Below are 24,410 nucleotides of genomic sequence, written 5' to 3'. Positions count from 1 at the left end.
GGCAGATAACCACCCGGCCGCCTTGTTTCGGGTGACCCGTTCCCTCCTTCACCAAGAGGGACGGGATGACCCCTTACAGGGACGAGCTGAGGAGTTTAACGGTTATCTATACGATAAAATCGTTCAGCTTTGGGATAGTTTGGACCAAGATTGCGATGATCCAGCTGAGATGACAGAGACTCGTCTTGTTGAGGTTATTTGGGATGGGTTTGATTCTGTGGCTCTTGAGGACGTGGACAGGTTGCTGGGGAGGTTACATGCAACTACATGTTTACTGGACCCGTGTCCTTCCTGGTTAGTGCTGGCTGCTCAGGAAGTGACACGAAGCTGGCTCCAGGGGATTATAAAGCTTCTTTAATGGAAGGGGTTTTCCCCGCCGCCTTGAAAGAGGCGGTGGTGAGACCCCTCCTCAAGAAGCCTTCCCTGGACCCAGCTATTTTGGGAAATTATCGTCCAGTCTCCAACCTTCGCTTTGTGGCGAAGGTTGTAGAGAGTGTGGTTGCATGGCAGCTCCCCCGGCACCTGGAGGAAGCTGTCTATCTAGACCCGTTCCAGTCCAGCTTCCGACCCGGCTATAGCACGGAGACGGCTTTGGTTGCGTTGGTGGATGACCTCTGGAGGGCCAGGGACAGGGGTTGTTCCTCTGCCTTGGTCCTATTAGATCTCTCAGCGGCTTTTGATACCATCGACCATGGTATCCTGCTGCGCCGGTTGGAGGGATTGGAAGTGGGGGGCACCGTTTATCGGTGGTTCTCCTACTATCTCTCTGACCGGTCGCAGACGGTGTTGACAGGGGGGCAGAGGTCGTCCTCGAGGCGCCTCACTTGTGGGGTGCCTCAGGGGTCGATTCTCTCGCCTACCCTGTTCAACATCTACATGAAGCCGCTGGGTGAGGTCATCAGTGGTTTCGGGGTGAGTCATCATCTGTACGCTGATGATACTCAGCTGTACTTTTCCACCCCGGACCACCCCAACGAAGCAGTCGAAGTGCTGTCCCAGTGCCTGGAAGCTGTACGGGTCTGGATGGGGAGAAACAGACTCAAGATCAATCCCTCCAAGATGGAGTGGCTGTGGATGCCGGCATCCCGGTACAGTCAGCTGCATCCGCAGCTGACTGTTGGGGGCGAGTTAGTGGCCCCAAAGGAGGTGGTTCGCAACTTGGGCATCCTCCTGGATGGACGGCTGTCTTTTGATGAACATCTGGCGGCCGTCTCCAGGAGGGCCTTTTACCAAGTTCGCTTGGTCCGCCAGTTGCGTCCCTCCCTTGACCGGGATGCCTTATGCACGGTCACTCACGCTCTGGTTACGTCTAGGCTGGATTATTGCAATGCTCTCTACATGGGGCTGCCCTTGAGGTGCACCCGGAGGCTGCAGTTAGTCCAGAATGCGGCTGCGCGAGTAGTAACGGGAGCCGCTCGTGGCTCCCACATGACATCGCTGCTTCGTAGTCTGCACTGGCTTCCTGTGGTTTTTCGGGTGCGCTTCAAGATTTTGGTTACCATCTTTAAAGCGCTCCATGGCTTAGGACCCGGGTACTTACGAGACCGCCTGCTGTTACCCTTTGCCTCCCACCGACCCGTACGCTCTCACAGAGAGGGGCTTCTCAGGGTGCCGTCCGCCAAACAGTGTCGGCTGGCGGCCCCCAGGAGTAGGGCCTTTTCTGTGGGGGCAGTGATGCTCTGGAACGAACTTCCCCCTGGCCTGCGTCAAGTGCCTGATCTTCGGACCTTCCGTCGTGAGCTCTAAACACATTTATTCATTCAAGCGGGACTGGCATAACTAGTGTTGGATTTTAATTGGGTTTTCTTACTATTTTAAAATTTAAAATTTAATTTTTAACTATCAGCCTTTATAATTTGCTTTGTTTTAATTGTTATCTTAATTGTATATATTTTGTTTTTTACCCTTGGCTATACACCGCCCTGAGTCCTTCGGGAGAAGGGCAGTATAAAAATTTAATAAATAATAATAATAAAATAAATAATAAAGATGACGGCTGCTGGCAAAGGCTGCAAGAATGACTCCGAGACCCCTTCTCTCCTCTCCTCTCACAGCAAGACGGTCCCAGCTCTGCCCCCCCTCCCTCTTCTCTGCTTCTTGCAACAGGGGCAGAGCAGGCATAGATTTCATTGGGGCGCACAGATGGGGGGCGTGTTAATCAGCTGTGCAAACTCAGGCAAGAGGGAGAATTTTAGCCCTCCCGGAGCAGGTTTTGCTTAGGGCAAACTCTAGTTTTCTTCATGTCTGATTCTCAGAGACTGCCCGGACAAGTCTAGTAGACAAACAGAGTCCCAACCGGGAGGAATTGGATTAAGAACTAAGAGGAGAACAACTGGCCTCCCAGAGTTGGGGTGCTCCGTCACTGGAGGTCCTCCAGAAAAGATAGGGCAGCCATTTGTCCAGAACGGCATAAGGTCTCCCGCTTGAGCAGGGGGTTGGACTAGAACTGGGGTCTCCAACCTTAGCAACATTAAGGCTTGTGGACCTCAACTCCCAGAGTTCCTCAGCCAGCTTTGCTTTGCTTTGCTTTTGCTTTGCTGGCTAAGGAATTCTGGGAGTTGAGGTCCGCAAGTCTTAAAGTTGCAAAGGTTGGAGACCCCTGGACTAGAAGATCTCCAAGCTCCCTTCCAACTCTGTGATTCCATGATTATATGAGTGCAGTTTCCTTGGCAAGGTTTTCCAGTAGTGCTTTGCCATTGCCTCCATCCCAGGACTGAGAGAAAGTGACTGGCCCAGAATCACCCAGCTGGCTTTCTGCCCAAAGTGGGATTAGAACTCACCATCTCTAGCCTGCTGCCTTCGCCAGAACACCAAACTGGCTCTCTGAGTTCGAGATTAGCAGAGATATTTTTTATAGTAAAAGAATAAAAGTGCATAAGGCTCTGATTAAGACCCAGGCCTGGAATGGGCAGCCTGTGGAGATGAAACTGGCTCTCCTCCTGAAGGCCTTAGGAGGGGGCTTAAGACTGGGATCAAGGCAGAAGAACAAGCCAAACCACTCCTCTCTCTCTCTGCTCCACAACCCACGCATACAACCCCCACACACACACACACCCTGGCCAGATGGAAGGGTGGGGGAGGGATATTCCTCCTGAAGCCAAGGAAACTTGGCTGACCCACAGAAAGACCAGGAAGGCTCTCCAGCACGGCACAAAGGATGGACCCACCCACTCCCTTCTCCCACCAGGGAAGGGCCTGGAGGAAGCCCTGCTTCAGGTGGGCCCAGGAATCCAGAGGAGGCTTACGGAGACAAGCGTTTTCGGTGAAGTCCTTCAGGAATTTCTCACATTCCTCCTCCATGTTGCCACTCCCTTGGCAGGAGCACCACAGGGAGATCCTCGGGTTGCTAAAGCTTGCATCCACGTAGTTGGGGGTCAGGCTCAAACCTGTTGCAAAGGAGGAATGAGGTTCTCCAGGGTGCCCAGTCCCCCAAAGGCAGCTTTCCACTGAGCTATGGGGTAAGGGTGTTCTGGAAGGATCCCCTGCTCTGCACTCAACTCAGCACCCTCCCCCCTCCCCCCAGTCTTTGGCACCCTCCTTTTGCCATATCAGCCTCTCTCTTCATTGCCACTCAGGTGAACCACAAGCTCCGTATCTCTACTGAAAATTCCAAAATAACCCGTGGTTGCTAAATTCACTTTTAGAATAGTTAATGAAAGATAAGCAATACAGCGATTTTATAATTCCTATTCTTCTCCTGCTCCTTCTTACTTTAAATAATAAGTGGCTAAAAGCTACATCCACACATTTATATTACTAACATCTTTATTTTTAGTGTGGAACAGAAATCTTATTTTAGAGGCAGACGTCATTATAGCAGACATTATATATGATTCCAATGTTCACATAATTTATTTTAATTTATAGCGCTTAATTCATACTTCAGTATTACTGTTTCTTAGTTCTCTGTTTATAGCTTTCTGTGTTGGTGAAAGACCACAATAAAGATTTGTCAAAAAGAAGAGAAGGAGAAGGAAGGCACAATAAAAGGGATGTGGACGGGGCATTTAAGCTGGACATATTCATCAAGGAGGTGAATCAGGAAATATCCGCAGAAAATTAAGAACGGCTGAGCCTTACTCGGACCTTCCGAGTGAGACAAGGGGAGCCAAATGCACCTGAGAGGCCTCCGATGACTCGGCCACCAAAAGAGGCCGGAAAAGTGGGGGGCTCTGAGAGACGCTGGCCAGCAATGGGGAGAAGAAAGAAAGAGGCCCTTGCTTTGTTCCAGACTCTTCCGTCACACTCCGTAACCCACAATGGAACTAGCCTCAGAGGAAGGAGAACCACTGCAAACAGGGCCCCCCACAATGGCCCCAGGATCCCAGAGCTGATGGTTCTGAAGGCCTCCAAGAGGTCAGGGTGCCAGGATGGACACGCTGCCCCCGGACTCACGGGCAAGCGAAACCGAAGGTGTCTCAGCATTGTCCGGATTGGCTGGATCAAGGATGGGTACAGTAGCAGCTTCCTTACTTGACCCTCTCCCAATCTATAAGACTTACCTATCAGGCCAGTGTAGGAGTCCAGGCACGCCCGGTAGTTGTCCCTGGAGCAGCTGGTGAGGAAGGTTTGGCAATTGGCATGGAAATCTGCCAGTCTGGACCTGCTTACGGAAGAGACAGTTAGAATGACCGAAAAGGGGGCACTGACAGCATCTGCCTGTTGTGGGGCTTGGAAAATCCCCACCTGCTTCATTACACTTTTAAAAGCCTTCTATCTCCTTCTTTCCACCTGGGAGTGGGAATGGTTTCTGCGCCCAGGAGCTTCTTGTGGACAAGGCCACCAATCCGGCCCGAACACCTGAGCCCCTTTCCTTCCTCTCAGAGATGTGTGGGGTGGGTGGGGGTGGAGGTAGGTGGGAAAATGTCTGATCTTATAACTCCTAGAAATAGGGGTTTGGATCCTCAGAACTATTCACCTGCCTTTAGATTTACATCCTTCCCGGGTAGTTAAGACCTCCCAGCTGGTGGTTGAGCCCAAATGGTGGCGAATTCGTTTTTTGAGTGAGCAGATGATTTTGCCTGCCTCAAAGGAAATCATGTGTGGCCCTTCCATCGTTTTTTGTCATCTCCACGCTTCCCTTTTTGGGAAAAGCGGCTCAAGTGACAGTTTCAGAGAGGAAGTGGAGGACAAAGGCATCCCAAGATACAAGCAACCGTCCTCCTGGACCTCTCAGCAGCTTTTGCTATGTCAAGCCTTCTGCCCTGACTGCAGAGAGCGAGAAACGTGGCTTTGCCATGGTCAGAGTTAGATCGAGCCCAATTCTCCACAAGGGCTTGACTTGAAGTCCTTTTTCTGCCCATTTCTCTTTCTTTCTCCCTCATGCCATTTTTATTAAAGAATTTTTTTTAAAAAAAATCTACTTTTTGAAAGAGAAAAGCAAAAAAGAAATGAAAAATACAAAGAAAGAAATAGAGAACAGAAATGTTTTTGTGCATATAAAAATCTTGCAGGCTGTGGTTAAGGGGCTGGACTCCTCGGCTGAAAAGTTGGCAGGACAGGTTCGAGACTTGAGCTCCATGCACCAGAGGGAGCTCCCGTCCTCACCCCAGCTCCTGCCAACCTAGAAGTTTGAAAGCATGCAAACTCCTTGCTGGGTAATTGAACTGCAAGGAGTCATTTCCGTAATTGAATGCATCTTCTTAGGATTCTTAAAGGCAGCTTTTGGCAACACTGACAAGGAGCCTCTAGAGAGAGAGAAAGCTTGGAGGGCGGCCACCTCCGATCAGCTGGAACCATATTCTTCTCTGGGAAATAAACTTCTCCTCTGCTTCAAGTAACTACCTGTGTTCATTCAAATGCAGCTCAAAACGGACCTAATTTTCCTTCCAACAATTTCCATAAGTTTTTTTTTTAAACTCTGGAATTTGCCAACACAGCTGCCACCCACCTGGAGGATTTAAAGTGACATTCAGCAAATTTACCAGAATATGGACACAATAACCAGTCATACGGGCTGGGCCTTCCCTCCGGCACTGGAGGAATAGCCTCTGGCAGGGAAGTAGAAGGGCTGTGTGAAGTTTTGACAAAGAAGGAGCCAAAGCGGCTGGTTTGCAAGTCTCGAAGCTGAGATGCAAAAGGCTTTGAGAACCTGGGCTGGTTTTAGGCCAGTGTGGGCGGAAAATTTATTAGCTTGGCTGATGTGAAATTTAAATCCTAGTAATTATTTTTATATAAGCTCTATGTAAGCATCGGTGCATGTATATTTCATACAGTTACATATAAATCTGGAGTGTCTTTGTGGGGGCAAACTTGGGGAGAAAAGCCCCATGGAGCCAAGGGAGGAAGGGGCACCTGGCCTGCCACCCATTCAAAGCCCCGGCTGGACAAACCCAGGGACCTGGGAGGCAGTGTGAGGCCTAATACATAACCATGGATGCCGCCTCTACCCCCCTGCACAGACCAGATCACCAGGAGGATCCACAAATGGAGTTTGCCCACTCTCTGCCTGGCAATGTTTGCGCATCCCTTAGAGGCGTCCAAAGGAATTGATCTTCCACCAAAATTCCAGGGGTGGGAATGAAATCCGTTTCTGGAATGCCACGAAGGCCACCTCTAATTGCGACTGGGAGCCCCCAGGAGGCATTTTCTGGGTTAAAAGGGAGCCTGCTTTGTGTGAGGTAGCAGCACTGGAACCTGAACACCCGTCCAAAAAGTATGAGCCTGGTTTTTTTTTTAAAAAAAAAATATTTGTCAAGTCCTGACTTTGTACAACTCTGGATAAATACTACATAGAATTATTTGAATTAAATAGAATTATTTAATACAATAATAATACAATTAAATAATACAATTATTTAATTACTACATAGAATTATCAGAATTAAAGCTACAGGCATGTTTTGACTGCACTGATTGGAATATTTTTAAAGATACCTCTGCAGACCTGGATGAACTCACAGATACTGTAACATCATATGTCAGCTTCTGTGAAGACCTATGTGTACCTACAAGGAACTTGCGAATACACAGTAATAACAAACCTTGGTTTACACCTAAACTTAAGCAGCTACGACATTCCAAAGAGGAAGCCTACAGAAAAGGTGATAAAATGCTGTACAATCAGGCCAGAAATGCACTAACAAGGGAGATAAGAGCAGCAAAAAGAAGCTACTCTGAAAAGCTAAAGAATCAATTTTCAGCAAATGAACCAGCAAACATGTGGAAAACTCTTAAAAATATCACCGGCTATGGCAAACCTCCTTCCCAGGCTGAAGGTAATCAACAACTGGCAGATGACCTGAATGAGTTTTACTGCAGGTTTGAAAGGAAACTACAGCCACCTATCTCCACAACCCCCATCTCAGACACACCAACAACAGCCAAGCCTCCTACAACTGACCCCATTTCATTGGGTTCACAACCCCTAGTGATCACAGAAAAGGAAGTGCAGGACCTATTTCACAGACAAAAGCCAGGAAAAGCTCCAGGCCCAGACAAGATAACTCCTTCTTGCTTAAAAGTCTGTGCTGACCAATTGGCCCCCATCTTCACCCATATTTTCAATAAATCACTAGAGATGTGCTATGTTCCTTCTTGCTTCAAACGCTCTACCATCATCCCAGTGCCAAAGAAGCCCACCATCAAGGAACTGAATGACTACAGACCAGTTGCTCTAACATCTGTAGTCATGAAAACCTTTGAAAGGCTAGTGCTTTCCTACCTGAAAACCATCACGAATCCGCTTTTAGACCCCTTGCAATTTGCATACCGAGCAAATAGATCAACAGATGATGCTGTTAATATGGCTCTGCACTACATCCTACAACATCTTGAGTCTCCAAAGACCTATGCAAGGGTCCTTTTGTAGACTTTAGTTCAGCATTCAATACCATCATTCCAGACATTCTTCTAACTAAGCTAAACCAGCTACAGGTACGGAACAGACTTGTAAGTGGATCACAAGCTTCCTAACAAACAGGAAGCAGCAGGTGAAGCTAAGCAAGATCACATCAAATACCTGTACAATTAGCACAGGGCCCCCAAGGCTGTGTGCTCTCCCACTTCTCTTCTCTCTGTATACCAATGACTGCATCTCCAATGATCCATCTGTTAAGCTACTGAAGTTCGCAGATGACACAACAGTGATTGGTCTCATTCGAGACAATAATGAATCCGCATACCGATGGGAGGTTGAACGACTAGCCTTGTGGTGCAACCAAAACAATCTGGAACTGAACACACTCAAAACCGTAGAAATGGTGGTAGACTTTAGGAAAACCCTTCCATACTTCCACCTCTCACAAGTAACTACCTGTGTTCATTCAAATGCAGCTCAAAACGGACCTAATTTTCCTTCCAACAATTTCCATAAGTTTTTTTTTTTAAACTCTGGAATTTGCCAACACAGCTGCCACCCACCTGGAGGATTTAAAGTGACATTCAGCAAATTTACCAGAATATGGACACAATAACCAGTCATAGGGGCTGGGCCTTCCCTCCGGCACTGGAGGAACAGCCTCTGGCAGGGAAGTAGAAGGGCTGTGTGAAGTTTTGACAAAGAAGGAGCCAAAGCGGCTGGTTTGCAAGTCTCGAAGCTGAGATGCAAAAGGCTTTGAGAACCTGGGCTAGTTTTAGGCCAGTGTGGGCGGAAAATTTATTAGCTTGGCTGATGTGAAATTTAAATCCTAGTAATTATTTTTATATAAGCTCTATGTAAGCATCGGTGCATGTATATTTCATACAGTTACATATAAATCTGGAATGTCTTTGTGGGGGCAAACTTGGGGAGAAAAGCCCCATGGAGCCAAGGGAGGAAGGGGCACCTGGCCTGCCACCCATTCAAAGCCCCGGCTGGACAAACCCAGGGACCTGGGAGGCAGTGTGAGGCCTAATGCATAACCATGGATGCCGCCTCTACCCCCCTGCACAGACCAGATCACCAGGAGGATCCACAAATGGAGTTTGCCCACTCTCTGCCTGGCAATGTTTGCGCATCCCTTAGAGGCGTCCAAAGGAATTGATCTTCCACCAAAATTCCAGGGTGGAATGAAATCCGTTTCTGGAATGCCACGAAGGCCACCTCTAATTGCCACTGAGAGCCCCCAGGAGGCATTTTCTGGGTTAAAAGGGAGCCTGCTTTGTGTGAGGTAGCAGCACTGGAACCTGAACACCCGTCCAAAAAGTATGAGCCTGGTTTTTTTTTTTAAAAAAAAATATTTGTCAAGTCCTGACTTTGTACAACTCTGGATAAATACTACATAGAATTATTTGAATTAAATAGAATTATTTAATTACTACATAGAATTATTTGAATTAAATAGAATTATTTGAATTAAATAGAATTATTTAATTACTACATAGAATTATCAGAATTAAAGCTACAGGCATGTTTTGACTGCACTGATTGGAATATTTTAAAGATACCTCTGCAGACCTGGATGAACTCACAGATACTGTAACATCATATGTCAGCTTCTGTGAAGACCTATGTGTACCTACAAGGAACTTGCGAATACACAGTAATAACAAACCTTGGTTTACACCTAAACTTAAGCAGCTACGACATTCCAAAGAGGAAGCCTACAGAAAAGGTGATAAAATGCTGTACAATCAGGCCAAAAATGCACTAACAAGGAGATAAGAGCAGCAAAAAGAAGCTACTCTGAAAAGCTAAAGAATCAATTTTCAGCAAATGAACCAGCAAACATGTGGAAAACTCTTAAAAATATCACCGGCTATGGCAAACCTCCTTCCCAGGCTGAAGGTAATCAACAACTGGCAGATGACCTGAATGAGTTTTACTGCAGGTTTGAAAGGAAACTACAGCCACCTATCTCCACAACCCCCATCTCAGACACACCAACAACAGCCAAGCCTCCTACAACTGACCCCATTTCATTGGGTTCACAACCCCTAGTGATCACAGAAAAGGAAGTGCAGGACCTATTTCACAGACAAAAGCCAGGAAAAGCTCCAGGCCCAGACAAGATAACTCCTTCTTGCTTAAAAGTCTGTGCTGACCAATTGGCCCCCATCTTCACCCATATTTTCAATAAATCACTAGAGATGTGCTATGTTCCTTCTTGCTTCAAACGCTCTACCATCAGCCCAGTGCCGAAGAAGCCCACCATCAAGGAACTGAATGACTACAGACCAGTTGCTCTAACATCTGTAGTCATGAAAACCTTTGAAAGGCTAGTGCTTTCCTACCTGAAAACCATCACGAATCCGCTTTTAGACCCCTTGCAATTTGCATACCGAGCAAATAGATCAACAGATGATGCTGTTAATATGGCTCTGCACTACATCCTACAACATCTTGAGTCTCCAAAGACCTATGCAAGGGTCCTCTTTGTAGACTTTAGTTCAGCATTCAATACCATCATTCCAGACATTCTTCTAACTAAGCTAAACCAGCTACAGGTACCGGAACAGACTTGTAAGTGGATCACAAGCTTCCTAACAAACAGGAAGCAGCAGGTGAAGCTAAGCAAGATCACATCAAATACCTGTACAATTAGCACAGGGGCCCCCCAAGGCTGTGTGCTCTCCCCACTTCTCTTCTCTCTGTATACCAATGACTGCATCTCCAATGATCCATCTGTTAAGCTACTGAAGTTCGCAGATGATACAACAGTGATTGGTCTCATTCGAGATAATAATGAATCCGCATACCGATGGGAGGTTGAACGACTAGCCTCGTGGTGTGACCAAAACAATCTGGAACTGAACACACTCAAAACCGTAGAAATGGTGGTAGACTTTAGGAGAAACCCTTCCATATTTCCACCTCTCACAATACTTGACAACACAGTATCAACAGTAGAAACCTTCAAATTTCTGGGTTCTATCATATCGCAAGATCTCAAATGGACAGCTAACATCAAAAACATCATTAAAAAAGGACAACAAAGAATGTTCTTTCTGCGCCAACTCAGTAAGCTCAAACTGCCCAAGGAGCTGCTGATCCAATTCTACAGAGGAATTATTGAGTCTGTCATTTGCACCTCTATAACTGTCTGGTTCGGTTCTGCAACCCAACAAGAAAAACACAGACTTCAGAGGATAATGAGAACTGCGGAAAAATAATTGCTACCAACTTGCCTTCCATTGAGGACCTGTATACTGCACGAATCAAGAAGAGGGCCGTGAAAATATTTGCAGATCCCTCGCATCCTGGACATAAACTGTTTCAACTCCTACCCTCAAAACGACGCTATAGAGCACTGCACACCAGAACAACTAGACACAAGAACAGTTTTTTCCCGAAGGCCATCACTCTGCTAAACAAATAATTCCCTCATCACTGTCAGACTATTTACTGAATCTGCAGTACTTAATTTAATTTAATTAATTTAATTAATCGTTTCATAGTTCCCATCACCAATCTCTTTCCACTTATGACTGTATGACTATAACTTGTTGCTGGCAATCCTTATGATTTATATTGATATATTATCATCAATTGTGTTGTAAATGTTGTACCTTGATGAACGTATCTTTTCTTTTATGTACACTGAGAGCATATGCACCAAGACAAATTCCTTGTGTGTCCAATCACACTTGGCCAATAAAATTCTATTCTTCTATTCTATTTGTTTGCCCTCATGCCTGAGTTCCAAACAGGGTATTTTGCCAAGTTTCCAGCAGGAAGATGGATTAAATTATAAATGATTATTTGCTTAAAACCACAGACCATCACAAACTAAAGGATATATGGAATAAACCAACAAGATTCCAGATGGAATGAGGAATCCTCTGTTACAAATTATATAATCCGATGCAGGACATTTATCTGTTCAATTTATCTGACAGGCAGGTAGTTAAATACCAGCAGCCTCTGTTTCCCCACTTCCAGAGCAGTGATTTGGGGGAGTCCTGAGTCTCAAGGACCTGCCAGCTGCAATGACCCTCCGAAACCTTTTCATCCTATCCAAGCCACGTGTTGCTTTGCCGCTGGGCCCCACAAGGACAAAGCTTTGGCTGCCAGGCGCATCACCCTCTGCATCTCTCTGGGAGTTGTGGAGGGGGCAGAGCAAAGGGGGGAGCGAGGCTTTACAGGGAGCTGCCAAGCGCCCCAGAACACGAGGATGGGGACCAGCAAGGGGAAAGGGGGAAAGAGGAAGCCTTGTGGACTGCATTCATTTCATGAAATAATCTAAAAAAGGCATGAATTAAACAGATCCAGGGGAGTCCCTCACGAAAGGCACCATTTCAAAAGTACATTGGCACCTTTTCCTCTTTGATGAAATACTCTTGCCCTTTGAAGACTTAAAACCACCTGGTTTGCCTCAAACTCTCAGCCGTTCTGTTCATCATGTGAAGAGCATAAGTCTGCAAAGCTTCATCTGCAGGAAGACACACACACACACATCACCCCACATCTGGCTGAAATGGGGATGCAACGTTGCCTGGATTGCAGAATCTAAGCAGAAAATGGAGGGAGAGGCCATGAGCTCTTGCCATCAAGGAAGGAAAAGCCATCCTTGCTCACAAGGGCGACCAGGAAAACCTGAGAAAATAAGTCACAGGCTGTGGGGGAGAATTTAATGCAGGTTAAGTATTGTCCAAGGCAGAGGTGGGTTTCAGCAGGTTCTGATCAGTTCTGGAGAACCGATAGCGGACACTTTGAGTAGTTCGGAGAACTGGCAAATGCCACCTCTGACTGGCCCTGCTCCCATCTATTCTCTGCCTCCCAAGTCCCAGCTGATCAGGAGGAAATGGGGATTTTACAGTATCCTTCCCCTGGAGTGGGGCGTGGCTTGGTGGGGAATGCCACGCCCACCAAGCCACGCCCACCAAGCCACACCAGGTCCACAAGCCACACCCACAGAACTGGTAGTAAAAAAAATTGAAACCCACCACTGGTTCAAGGCATGCTCTGGGATTGAAAATGGGCAAAGACTATATTATTATGTGATTTATTTTGCTAGTTATTTGTATATTACTCTAGCTAATTGCTTCACTTGTTTTAAGTTAATATTATTTTATTCTTTATCAGTGTGTGATTCAAGAGGATAAGGAAGCTCAGCCCTGCTTGTAGCATTGCTGGTTCCTGGCCTCCCCAAATTTGACTATTTCTGCCTGATTGGCACTGCTGTGATTTGTTGCTTTTTTATCTTTGGTGAAATATTGCAGCTTTTTTTTTTTAAAAAAAAAGATACACTGAGGCATCCTGACAATTGCTTTGATATATCTAATTTGGAAGGGATAATACGATAATTATTGCTAAAACTGGTTGTTGATTTAATTAGGTAGTATCCCTGGACTGTATGGAACTAGCAAATTACTCAAATTGGACTCTGTCCACCACCCGCAGCCCCGCCCTGGCTCTCCGCAGAGGGAATCCATGTCTTCATTGATTTAGAGGGCGCCGCCCGACCCAGAAAGCAAGAGTAAGGCTGCTGATCCAGCAGATAAGCCATACCTAACGAAGGAAGCCTTCCTGGGGGGCCACAGGCATTGTTCCTCCCCCAGGAGTCAGATTTTCAGAGGCTTTCCAGATGGCATCTCTCGGGAGGAGCCAGTTCCAGAGACTGGCACACTGCTAAGTCCCAAGAGCGGCTCCTGCTTACCTGAAGACCAAGTGAGGAGATCTGGATTTCCCTCAAGCGTGGCAGCTGAAGGGGGACCCGGCCATCTCTTTGGAAGAGCGGCTGAGCCCCAAGGAGGCTACGTAAGGAGTAACAAAAGGCAAAACCCAAGCAGAACCTCAAGACCTTAAACCCCTGCCTACCCCTCAGCTATATGACAAACCCTAAATAACGCACCCAAACTTCCTGATGCCACATAAGCAACACAACGGAGTGAGAAAGCCCCCAATTCCCCAGCAGCTGTGAGCAGCTGCTTTCAGGTTTAAGCATGATTTGCACCTCCAATCTCATCAAGTCTTGTTCGAGGGACCCAGTCCAAAATCGGCCCCACTCTGCCCCAAGTGGGAATTGATCACTTTTGGGGCCACCCAAATGAAAGCCACAGAATGTGGGAATTTCCTAAAACGTGAAGTCAGTGGAGCAAATGCTCAGCCCACTTCTGGACCAACCCATTTCCCAGGCAGGATTCATCCCTCTTATCGTGCTCTGATCATAATGAATTTGACAAGACGCAAGAAAGGCAACACCATCTGTGGGGCAATCAGGCCACTTGCTGTGACATAAGCCTGGAGCATGCAGGGCTTCCTAGCTTAGAGGGAAGCAGTGGGATCACACGTGGTAAAGAAAGTCTGCAGATTCAGGATGACACAGGGAACATCCTGACACGAGGCAAAGTTAGTAATCAAGAAATCAAGTCAGGCATGTGTAAAAGAAGACCAGGCAGCTGTGGAGGGAGGACTGGGCCAAGGCAACCCCAATCTGGATGGGGGTTCAAGCTCCTGCCTCAGAGGCAGCTGCCAGGATGGCCGGGCAGGCTGGAGATCTTCCAGAACCTCCTGCAGTGTTCAGTCGCTCTGGATGCCAAGCTAGGGGGCCACTGACCTAATCCCGCTTCAGGGAGATACCCAGAAATGGCAGAAACTGTTTTGAGCTGTGGCTTGATCGGTGCAGAATAAAAGTGGGAACTGCTAATTTAAGGCAATTTGGAAACTAAACTTTTAAAATGCAACCCAAAATTATGTTCGTTTATTTCGCGGCCCTGCTGATTGCCATATGAGTAGTTGGCATTAAGCCACTCTTTCATCTTTTAACAGGAAAGCCGTACAGGTCCTGAATAATTAATAAGTAATTAATAAATCACCATAAACAGGAGGTTAGAGCAGTCGCTGCCCACCCCACCCGATCCCTAGCAGGCGGCCAAATAAATCTGTCCTGGAGAACCAGGTAGGGGTCTCAAAGCCAAAAGACAACCCCCAACCAACCACTGCACCCTCGACCAGGGTGGGCTGAGAGGTCAGCTTCTCAAGCTTGGGGAGGGGCGTCAGGAGAAGGTCCCTCACAGCAAATGCCTCAACCTGCTAAAGCCCCCTGCAAATTCCCCCCCTCCCCTCCCCCAGAAGCCAGCAGGCCTTACCGGCAGAATGGCTCCGCTCGGCACATGCTCCGCAGAGCCAGGCAGTTGGGCTTCTCCTTCTCCTGGTAGGAGCAGTCGGGGACGATGGTTTGCCGGCGGCGCTCCGCACAGGCCTGGTTCTTGCAGGGGCAGAAGAGCAGCCGGTAGCTGTATGCGCTGGGCACCCGGTCAAAGAAATGGCGCAGGGCTTTGCGGCACTTGCGCCGGCTGCAGTGCTCGGTGGGCGAGACCTCTTTGTTGCAGGTGGAGATGTAAGTCGAGCGCAGCTTCTTGCAGTCGTCGCTCAGGTTGCAGGCTTTGGCCGCGTCCAGGCAGGGGTTGCTCCTGGAGGCAGCCGCGGAGTCGGTCCCTGCTGGGGAAGGAGGAGAGTCACAGAGGGCAGAGGGGATGAGCTGGGACAGACGGCCGGACAGCCCTTCTTTAGCTAATAGGGGGGTTTTTGGGGGGGGCGGGGAGGGCTTTGCGTTCCCCTCATGAAGGTGATCCTACCTGGATCAGGCCACCCAAACACCGGACTTTATTGCTTCCTATACATTTCATAACGATGACAATGAATTATGGGAAAAAATTAAAAAGATCTTGACATGTGAAAAAAAAACCCCTAAAGGTTTATTGACTGGGCTCAGCAGTTGTGGACGCTGAGCTTGTCAGCTGGAAAGCTGGCAGCCCTGGTTCGAGACCTGAGTGCCGTGCGACCGGGTGAGCTCCCGTTCCTCGCTCCCATTCCCACCCACCCAGCAGTTCGAAAGCATGCAAATCAGTGGTGGGTTGGTGCCTGTTCGCCCTGGATTGGGCAATCTGGTAGCGGTGGCAGTGGGAGGCTCCAACTACCCTTCTGGACATCTCTGCACATGCACAGAAGCGTTGTGCGCCCACAAGTGAACGGGTAGTGATGGGATTTGAATCCCATTATTGATGCAATTGCGACTAGATAAATAGGTACCACTTTGGTAGGAAGGTGACAGTGTTCTCTGAGCTTTTGGGGTTTACCCAAGCTGGCTACATGACCATGGGAAATGTCTTCAGACAACAGCTGGCACCTTGGCCAAGAAACAGATATGAGAACTGCAACCGTTTCTAGAGTTGGACACGACTGGCCAGAGGAAACCTTTACCTTTTACTGCAACAGTAAAAATGAATACTATGCCCAAAATGAACTTTGTATAATAAATATTCAGCAAGAACTGCTCAGCTAACATGGTTAATGTCTTTTTCAAATTGCTAGAAGAATAAGAAGTGATCTCAAGAAAAAAGAAGGAACTTTGAGAACAATGATAGAATTTGCAACATTTATACAGAACCTAGACAGACTGACAAACAGATAGGTAATTAGATCTCTCATTGTTATTAAAATATGACACAGAAATAGTACAAATTAAAAAATGAGTAACAATAAAATGCATGCAGAATTTCAAGGAAATAATCACAATAGAATTTACTACAAGTTACAGTTGTAGTATAACATTGGTATTAAATGTTTAACAGATGGGATATAACTCTGTCAATAATTACCCAATCATATAGCAATAAATTTTGGAAATGCCATAACAAAGAAGGAACACTATTGTACGTGGTGGTTATTTAAAAAACAACAACCCTGAAATGATTTGGAAAGAAATACATCAAAATATTCAAAAATGTCTAAAAATAAAATTTGAACAGCAAGAAATTCTTATTAGTTATAATTATTAGTTGTGAAATTATATTACTTATTATTATTCCAGAAGACACAAGTGAAAAATATCACAATTTATTAAGATATATGCCGTGAGCTGTCAGAACAAACTGCTTAACTCATTATTTGCATCTGCCTTCACACCAAAGGGAAAATAGTCCAACCTATCCAAAACAAGGCTGTAGGAGACAGAATAGGAATGCAAGTCAAAATAAGCAACAATACGATGAGAAAACACCTGTCCACTTTGGACAAATTCAAATTGCTAGGACCACATGGATTATTATCCCATAACCCAGAGTTCTGAAGGAGCAAGTAGGCACCATCTCTTTCAAAGCTCCTGAAGAACCAGGGAAAGACCAGAAAACCGGAAAAGAGCTGATGGGGGCTTCCTTCTTCAAAAAATGAGAGGGGGGGAGTGGATTCAGGAAACTACGGATCTTTTAAGCCTAACCTGAGAAAATCCTGGGAAAGAGGGAAAGATGATCAAGCAGCAAATCTGCGAGTACCTAGAAATGAACAAAGCTATTACTAGGAGCCAACATGGATTTGTGAGAAACAGATTGTGTCAGAGAACTCTATTGCCTTTTCTAGACAAAGTGACTAAATGCTGGTGGACATACAATAGTCTGCTTAGACTTCAGGGAGGGATTTGACTAAACCAGGGTCTGCAACCCTTAGCTCTGGAGCCACATGTGGCTCTTTCACTAAACAGACCACAACCTACTTCTAGGTAAGATAGAAAAATGTGAGACGGAAAGCATCTCCACCAGATGGATCCACAACTGCCTGACCTAGTAATAAAAGTACCTTTAAAAAAGAAAGAGATCTTGATGAGGTATTGAGTAACAGTTAATAAATGCAGCTGGTAGAAAAGACATTTGGTGTGGTGGAATGTAATCTGGATTCCCAGGAGGGAAGGGCTGCTTACCAGAGGGCAAAGAGGCAGTGGAGCATGGACCGTCTGGGAGGCGGGAAGAGAGCTAAAAATGGGGCTCCTCCCTAGCATTTCCCAGAGAATGTCTGTAGTTATGCAAATAATTGCTTTAATCTGGCTAGGTTCTTATAGGTGCAGAGCAATAAATTACTCACAAGTAACTCCATGCGTTGTTCTTGGGACCTGATATTTCACAATGATTTTAAACTGGTTTAGTTTCCAAATATTGACTATAATTAGCCCCAATCTGTTCAATATTGATTCAGTCCAGTCTCAAATGCTGAAGTGACTTCTGGGCACCTCCAGGATTCAAAAAACCTGCGAAGGGCCACAGAAGGGCCACGAGAAGAACCCAAAGACTAGAACCAAAGTGGTCCAGTCACAGAAAGAGAAGAAGACCCTAACTCAAGAAGCAGAGACTGTGCTAGACTGTAGGAAATAGAATATGACGAAGGAAGGCAAGGAGATACACAAACAGCATATGGTCTTCAGCTCGATGAAGGTCATTTCCCATTGAATGTTTCTTTATTTTTAAGTATTTCCCTCTCATTAAACTGCAGGGTTTAGCCTAGGACCTGACAGCCTTCAAAACTTTGATGGACCTGCAATTGGGATTTCAGAAGACAAAAACCAGGTTCAAAATTATATGGATGTTGAGAAGAGGACTGAACAAAGAAAATGAAATACAGTAGAAATAAAATGTAACCAGTTAAAAGAAATGCAAAAAATTTCACTTTAGGAAAAACAAATGAGACACACAATGGACTTGGTCATAATATTTGTGAACTAGGATATGGAACAGAATTAACTGTGGATCAGCAGTGAGATCATGTTACTAAAAATACTATCGTGCCCTCCACCAACAGAAATATAATTTCCAAACGATAGGAATTATGAAATCATGCAGCTTTTTTCTGCATTATTCAAACCCCACCAAGCACGGTATTCATTTCATGAGCTGGAACAAATTCAGAAAAGGAAAAAGGATGACTAGAACTGAAGACCTATGAGGAGACGGCAAAGGAATTGGAAATGTTCTTCAAATACCCCAAAAAAGGCCACATAGAAGCTCAAGGCCTGAACAAGAATCCTCTTGTTCAGAGAATAAGCTACAGGAAGGAAGGCACCTCCCAGCTAAACTACCTCCCAACAGTAAGATCATCGGACTGGTAGAATTGATGGTCTCCAAGAGACCGTAGGCTTCCCTTTGGTGCATGTCCTGATACAGAAGTCGGGCAATGACCCATTGAGGATAATCTAATTTGGGATTTCTCCTGCATTTTTCTGCAGCGCTTTTTGTTGACGTTTGGACCATACAAACTTCTAGCATCCTTCTGTAGAGTCAACTGCAATCTTGTGCAATTCCAACCTCTTCAGAATCCCAGGACTCTCCCACAACTTCTCTGGTGAACATCACCTAATCTGCACCCACTTAGCATTATCCTTAAAATAAAAAAAACCTAAAGAAAAATTCCCAATATGTTCCCAGGAAAAAGGAAACCTGTCTGATTAACAAATATAGAGAAGCTTTAAAAAAAAAGGCCAATAAACCCACCATCCCCAAAAATGCCAAGAAAGCCCCCCTGGTGTGCAGCATCCCTCTTCCCACCCAGCCCTGGATTCCTCAGCTTCCCCTTGAGGGACGAGTCATCCTGATGCCAACAGGAAGAAGGGCTCACTCCTTTCTTTGCCAGCTGCCTCGCCAGGGCTGAGACCAATGCATGCTTTCCTTCCCCCTTCCAGGTTCAAATATTTGAGAAAAACCAAGCATCATCTCTGACTTGCCCCAGAGTCAGACTTAGCCCTCTGACAACTACTGGAGGAGGAGGGAGGGGGGAGTTTTTGAGATGTAAATAACTCGCTTTCCACATCTCCTCTGGATCCAACCTGGCTAATCTATTACATCCCAATGCAGCTGGAAAAGTGACACTCCCGTTAGCATTTAGTATTGTTTTCTCCCATAGGAAACCCCCACATTCTCAGCCCCCCTTCCTGAAAACATGTTGTTAAGCCCAGAATCCAAGAGCTAAAGGCTTCTCAGTGTGCGCCCCCCCCCCCGTCCTATTTTCCACCAGCTAAATAGCTTAAGATGGTGATTTAATTCAAAGTGGAAAAAGAAATCTATTGTCAACTGGCATCTAAGCTTAGCATTTCTTGGAGCAGACAGGTTTGCAGATCCGTCTTCTAAGGTCCAGCCAGATGTCCTGTCCGTAGAATTGCCACCCAGGGACTCCCACCGATGCCCCCAGGGCCACCAGCCGTTCCAGCCTGAAGCACTATCCAGAGCTTCAAAATTAGAGAATAATACTATTTATTTCTAATTAAAAATATTTATCTCCCACTGTTGAACTAAGACTTCTATAACGTACTTTTAAAACGACAAAGCAATTTGATATGATAAAGCCCAGAGTCGCTTCTAGCTGAGAGCGCATAAATTTAATAAATTAAAAAAATTAAAAACAAAAAAATTATGCCAAGGATTACATAAATAAATGTATGTATAAATACATGCCAGTGAAAAATAAAAGTGCACCCCAAATATGGAAAAATGCCCATTAAACGTCCAACCACCAGCTTCTAAAGCCTTTCCAAAATAAAAGCTTTACATCCAAGTAACAGCAGTTTGCCAGCCGAAAACTCTCCCTGCAATGGGTCCCAGTTATGCCAGGGCTGAGTGGATCCAGAATCAGCCTCCCCCCCCTTCATCTATTCTGCTTTGGGATCAGATGGAGCCACACCGTAACCTGCCTTCACCTCTGGTGCCATTTCTGCTTGGAGCAATCTCCCAATCAAATCAACACCGACTGGACTCAGCCCCCGAGGAAGGATAGACCATAAAATGGTGCCCCCACCCACGGAGCTGGCTCAGAAGGATGCTGTGTCCAGGAGATTAAGAAGCACAAATGAAGGCTCCCCCACAGGTCATCACCCAACTAAAGCTGTCTCAATACTGAATCCCAGGCTGAAGCCCAAATGGGTCCAGTTAATCCATCTCCTCCCAGATTCTCATCATCGGCAGACTGACCCCCCTCTCAACAGCCTTCCTCAAAGAGGGAAGGTTGGAAAGTGCTCAATGGTTATTGGAAACAGGCCCTTGAGGACCTCTTCCAAGCTGGGGGCAACACCCCCTCCACCAAAGAGGCCAACGGCAGGTCCCTTCCCCGGCTGCTTCCACGACCCAGATGGGCTCTAGGCGGCCATGTTGGCAGCACAGAGAGTTTCCTCAGGAGTCACAAGCTCAAACGCATCCCAGATCCCTCCACCAGATTGTAACCTAGTTACCTCAGCCTGCTCTGCCCAGTCAAGAGTCCAAGAGTAAATCCGAGTAACTTTATCCACCGGATCACCTGATTAATCTTCCCTATCTGAGATATGGGACACAGTAGCTCAGTGGCTAAGGTGCTAAGCTTGTCGATTGAAAGGTCGGCAGTTCAGCAGTTCAAATCCCTAGTGTTGCCACATAACGGGGTGAGCTCCCGTTACTTGTCCCAGCTTCTGCCAACCTAGCAGTTTGAAAGCAGGTAAAAAATGCAAGTAGAAAAAAATAGGGACCACCTTTGGTGGGAAGGTAACAGCGTTCCGTGCGCCTTTTGTGTTTAGTCATGCCGGCCACATGACCATGGAGACGTCTTTGGACAGCGCTGGCTCTTCGGCTTTGTAACGGAGATGAGCACCGCCCCCTAGAGTCGGGAACGATTAGCACATATGTGCCACAGGAACCTTTACCTTTATCTAACGGAGACCAGATCACTTCAACAGGACTGCCGGACAGCTATCAGCACATGCAATAAAAGCAGAGGGGTGCCTTGAGGCGACCCCTTGGGGTCAAAAGCTGGCCCATGAATGAGGCCTACAGTTGCTGGATGAAGCCTTCCGAGGACAAAGGGGGCACCTAACATTTTAGGGTTCTTCTGCAATCATGTGAATTGGAGGGGGGGGAGAAACAGGTGGGTGAGGAAGCATCTGCTCCCATTCTTTTTTCAAAGTACCTGAGACAATTGAAGCAAGTCTGAAGGCATCAGAGAGAGGAGAGCTGATGGGCTCGTAGGGCGAAGCTTCATAAAATTCTGCTCCTGGTGGCAGAGAAGGAAAAAATTAACAGCTGCACCAACACCTGGAATAACTGCAGGAGGCAGGAGGTCAGTGGGCAGGGAAGGGATGGGCTCCTCTTAAGTGGGGAGCTGATGCAGCCTGGGGTGCCCTGTTCCTTGAGCTGCACGATCCACTGAGGCCGGGCTGTGCAGGCGCTGTGCCTGTAAGCTTTAGGAGCCAGGGTGGGGCCTTGCCTGGATGGCCACCAGGGCACCTGGATTCTCAAAACCAGCATTTCCCAACCAGAAAGAAGCCCCTACCTAGGTCAGCGCCCACTTCAGACCTTTGGGAGTACAGCCCCCATCATCCCCAGCAACTGTTGTCCATGGGAAGCATACGGCTATCCTTGGGGACTGGGGGCGCCCACTGAAGGGTGGCAGCAAATCAAAGGGCCGTGATGGCTCAGGCTGTAAGAAGCCTCTTATTAAAACACAGCAGCCTGCAATTACTGCAGGTTCAAATCCCACCAGGCCCAAGGTTGACTCAAGGTAGGTAAAATGAGGACCCAGATTGTTGGGGGGGGCAATAAGTTGACTTTGTAAATATACAAATAGAATGAGACTATTGCCTTACACACTGTAAGCCACCCTGAGTCTTCGGAGAAGGGCGGGATATAAATGTAAACAACAACAAAAAAGCTGGGGGAGGCCAGCGTACTTTCTGCCCAGGGCTACTGGCTGCTATTTTTTCTACCCCAAAGGGCTGGGGGGCATTTCCCATCCTCAGTCCCTCTGGCTGGGCTTGTCATTGTCACAGCAGCAGAGGGAGAGAGGGGCCATCTCGGCCTCCCCGGGCAAGAGCTGGGCTCCGGGACCAAAGACCTGAGCAAAGAGACGTGATATGCCTTCTTGTGGGCTGCGGGGTGGGGGGGTAGCTTGGACTTTGCTGACCATCAGGAGGAGGTCTGGCTCCATGAGGAAGGCTGGGGGAGAGAGAACTTGAAGAGGAAGGCTCTCTGGGGACACGTGAGAAGGGAGAATTAACCTGGGGGGGCCAGCCCTTCAGCATTCCAAGGGGGCCTGACTTGTGGGACAGACCTTCCCTTTCATCATGCCCAGATCCAGCCTTGCAAGGCACACACCCCACTCCAGGGTCTTCCAGGAGCAGCTGCCGTCCCGAGAGGGGCAGTGAGGGTTTTGGGGGGGGGGCTTTCTCATGCAACTCTGGTGAAATAAGAACAAAAGCAGTGGCTTCCTCCAGCCAGGGCCAGGGTCTTCCCCAATGCCACAGGGCATCCAGGACCAGCCACTCCATCTTCTCAGCAGTGGCTTTGCCAACCCAACTGACACTGGGGCATGGGGGGAGGGTAGAGGGGGACAGGAATCACGCTTGACCTGCCTTGACTCCATCGAGCAGCAGGCAGGAAGGGGTCCTGGGCAGCACCTGGGCACGAGGGCCCAGAGGGCATAGCTGGCAGGCTTGGATGGACCTCCCAGGTCAGCAGTGGCACAGCTGGTCTTGTCTTTTGGGTTATGACAATTCCACAACTGCAGAGCCGTCACAGGGTGCGTCCTCCAGCTCACAACTGGGGCAAAGGCCTCACCCTCCAGTTTAGGGGTCTGCATAGCTCACATGTTGTGTCCCCCCCCTCCCAGCTCCCAGGAGACCCCGGCTCTGGGCTCACCCCCGGCCAAGCCCAGGTGGAAGCTCCAGTAGATCTGCAGGCAGGACAGCTCCTTCTTCATCCTGCGCCTGCAGCGGCAGCCATGCAGAGCACTTCCCTGCAGCACCTCCAGTGCCAGCCGGCATTCCTTGTTGCCCAGCAGGGTGTTGTGGTCTCGGCCAGCCAGGCACTGGCGCAAAGTGCGGAAACTCGAGCTGCAGCCGGGCTCAGCAGCACAAAGCTCGTTGGCGCGGGCACAGTCCACGGGGCTCTGCCAACTATGCCCTTCCAGGGTGGCTGGCGGGGACAGCCCAGCCCAGGCCAGGAGCACTCTGCCTGGAGACAGAGAACCAGCATGTCAGGATCAGGGCAGGTCCTCAGGGCATCTGGGGCCATCTCCTCCCCTCCCCCAGCGTCCAACACTCTCCAGGACCTTCCCTCTGAGCTTGGTCCACAACCTGGCTGTGGGGGGCAGATACAGGCCCCTTGCCACCCTTCCACCAAGTTCACTTTGGCCCAGAGGCTCCTGGAGAAGCTAAGGGCCCCCCACCCAGCCCTGGGAAACAGCTTTCCTCTGTCTTCCTCCAGCCCCCTTTGGCAGTCTTCCCAGGCTGGGGCTGCCGCAGCCAGTCAGAAAATGGCTCATTCTTGGCAATGGCCTGTGATGGTGCAACCAGGCAGCCCCAGCAGGTGGTTGGAGAGGGGGCCTCCGGCTCAACCCTCCCAGCCAGGCTGTTCCACGGGCATCAGGAAGGCTGGCAACCAAGGCACACTGCAGTGGTTTAGAGAGGCGCAGCTTCCTCTGCCGATGGCCTCTGGGGCAAATCGAACTCTCTGGCCAAGCCCTCAGTCATAATTTTGAAATTATTCATTTCAGAAATTCCTGTGACTGCCTATCCTAAGGAGCCCGACTGTGGCTGGCTCACAAGAGCAATGAAAAGCCCAGGAACCCAAACCCAGCCCCTCAGCTGCCTCCTCCCATGCGGAAGCCACCGGATCCGGTCTTCTTCACAGGCCGATTCCCAAAGCTGCACACGAAGCAAGTCTGCCTGGAGCAAAAAGCCTGGACGCTTGGCCCCAAAGGCCACATCCAAGGGCCAATCTGAGAGGAGGACCACAAGGGGGCCAAAGTGGCAACTCAGCGCATGGGGGGG

General features: G+C 47.9%; 1 protein-coding gene across 6 annotated transcripts in view; it reads right to left on the bottom strand.

Annotated features, from left to right (window-relative positions):
- GFRA2 (GDNF family receptor alpha 2) overlaps nucleotides 1-24,410 on the bottom strand; it is a 32,142-nt gene that overhangs the window by 5,296 nt on the left and 2,436 nt on the right. For 2 of the 6 annotated variants that reach the window (XM_058194024.1, XM_058194022.1), the window contains exons 2-6: nucleotides 23,278-23,592; nucleotides 21,551-21,634; nucleotides 14,950-15,301; nucleotides 4,503-4,603; nucleotides 3,246-3,386 (exon numbers count right to left, since the gene is read on the bottom strand). In XM_058194024.1, coding sequence (XP_058050007.1) covers nucleotides 3,246-3,386; nucleotides 4,503-4,603; nucleotides 14,950-15,301; nucleotides 21,551-21,634; nucleotides 23,278-23,592 — 993 coding nt within the window. The remainder of the gene's footprint in view (nucleotides 1-3,245; nucleotides 3,387-4,502; nucleotides 4,604-14,949; nucleotides 15,302-21,550; nucleotides 21,635-23,277; nucleotides 23,593-24,410) is intronic. The other 4 variants (XM_058194023.1, XM_058194027.1, XM_058194025.1 and 1 more) reach the window with 4 other exon arrangements.

This window comes from Ahaetulla prasina, chromosome 9 (assembly GCF_028640845.1).
Source record: "Ahaetulla prasina isolate Xishuangbanna chromosome 9, ASM2864084v1, whole genome shotgun sequence".
Lineage (NCBI taxonomy): Eukaryota > Metazoa > Chordata > Lepidosauria > Squamata > Colubridae > Ahaetulla > Ahaetulla prasina.
Note: the sequence above shows the minus strand (reverse complement) of the source record. Positions and strands in the feature narration are given on the sequence as shown.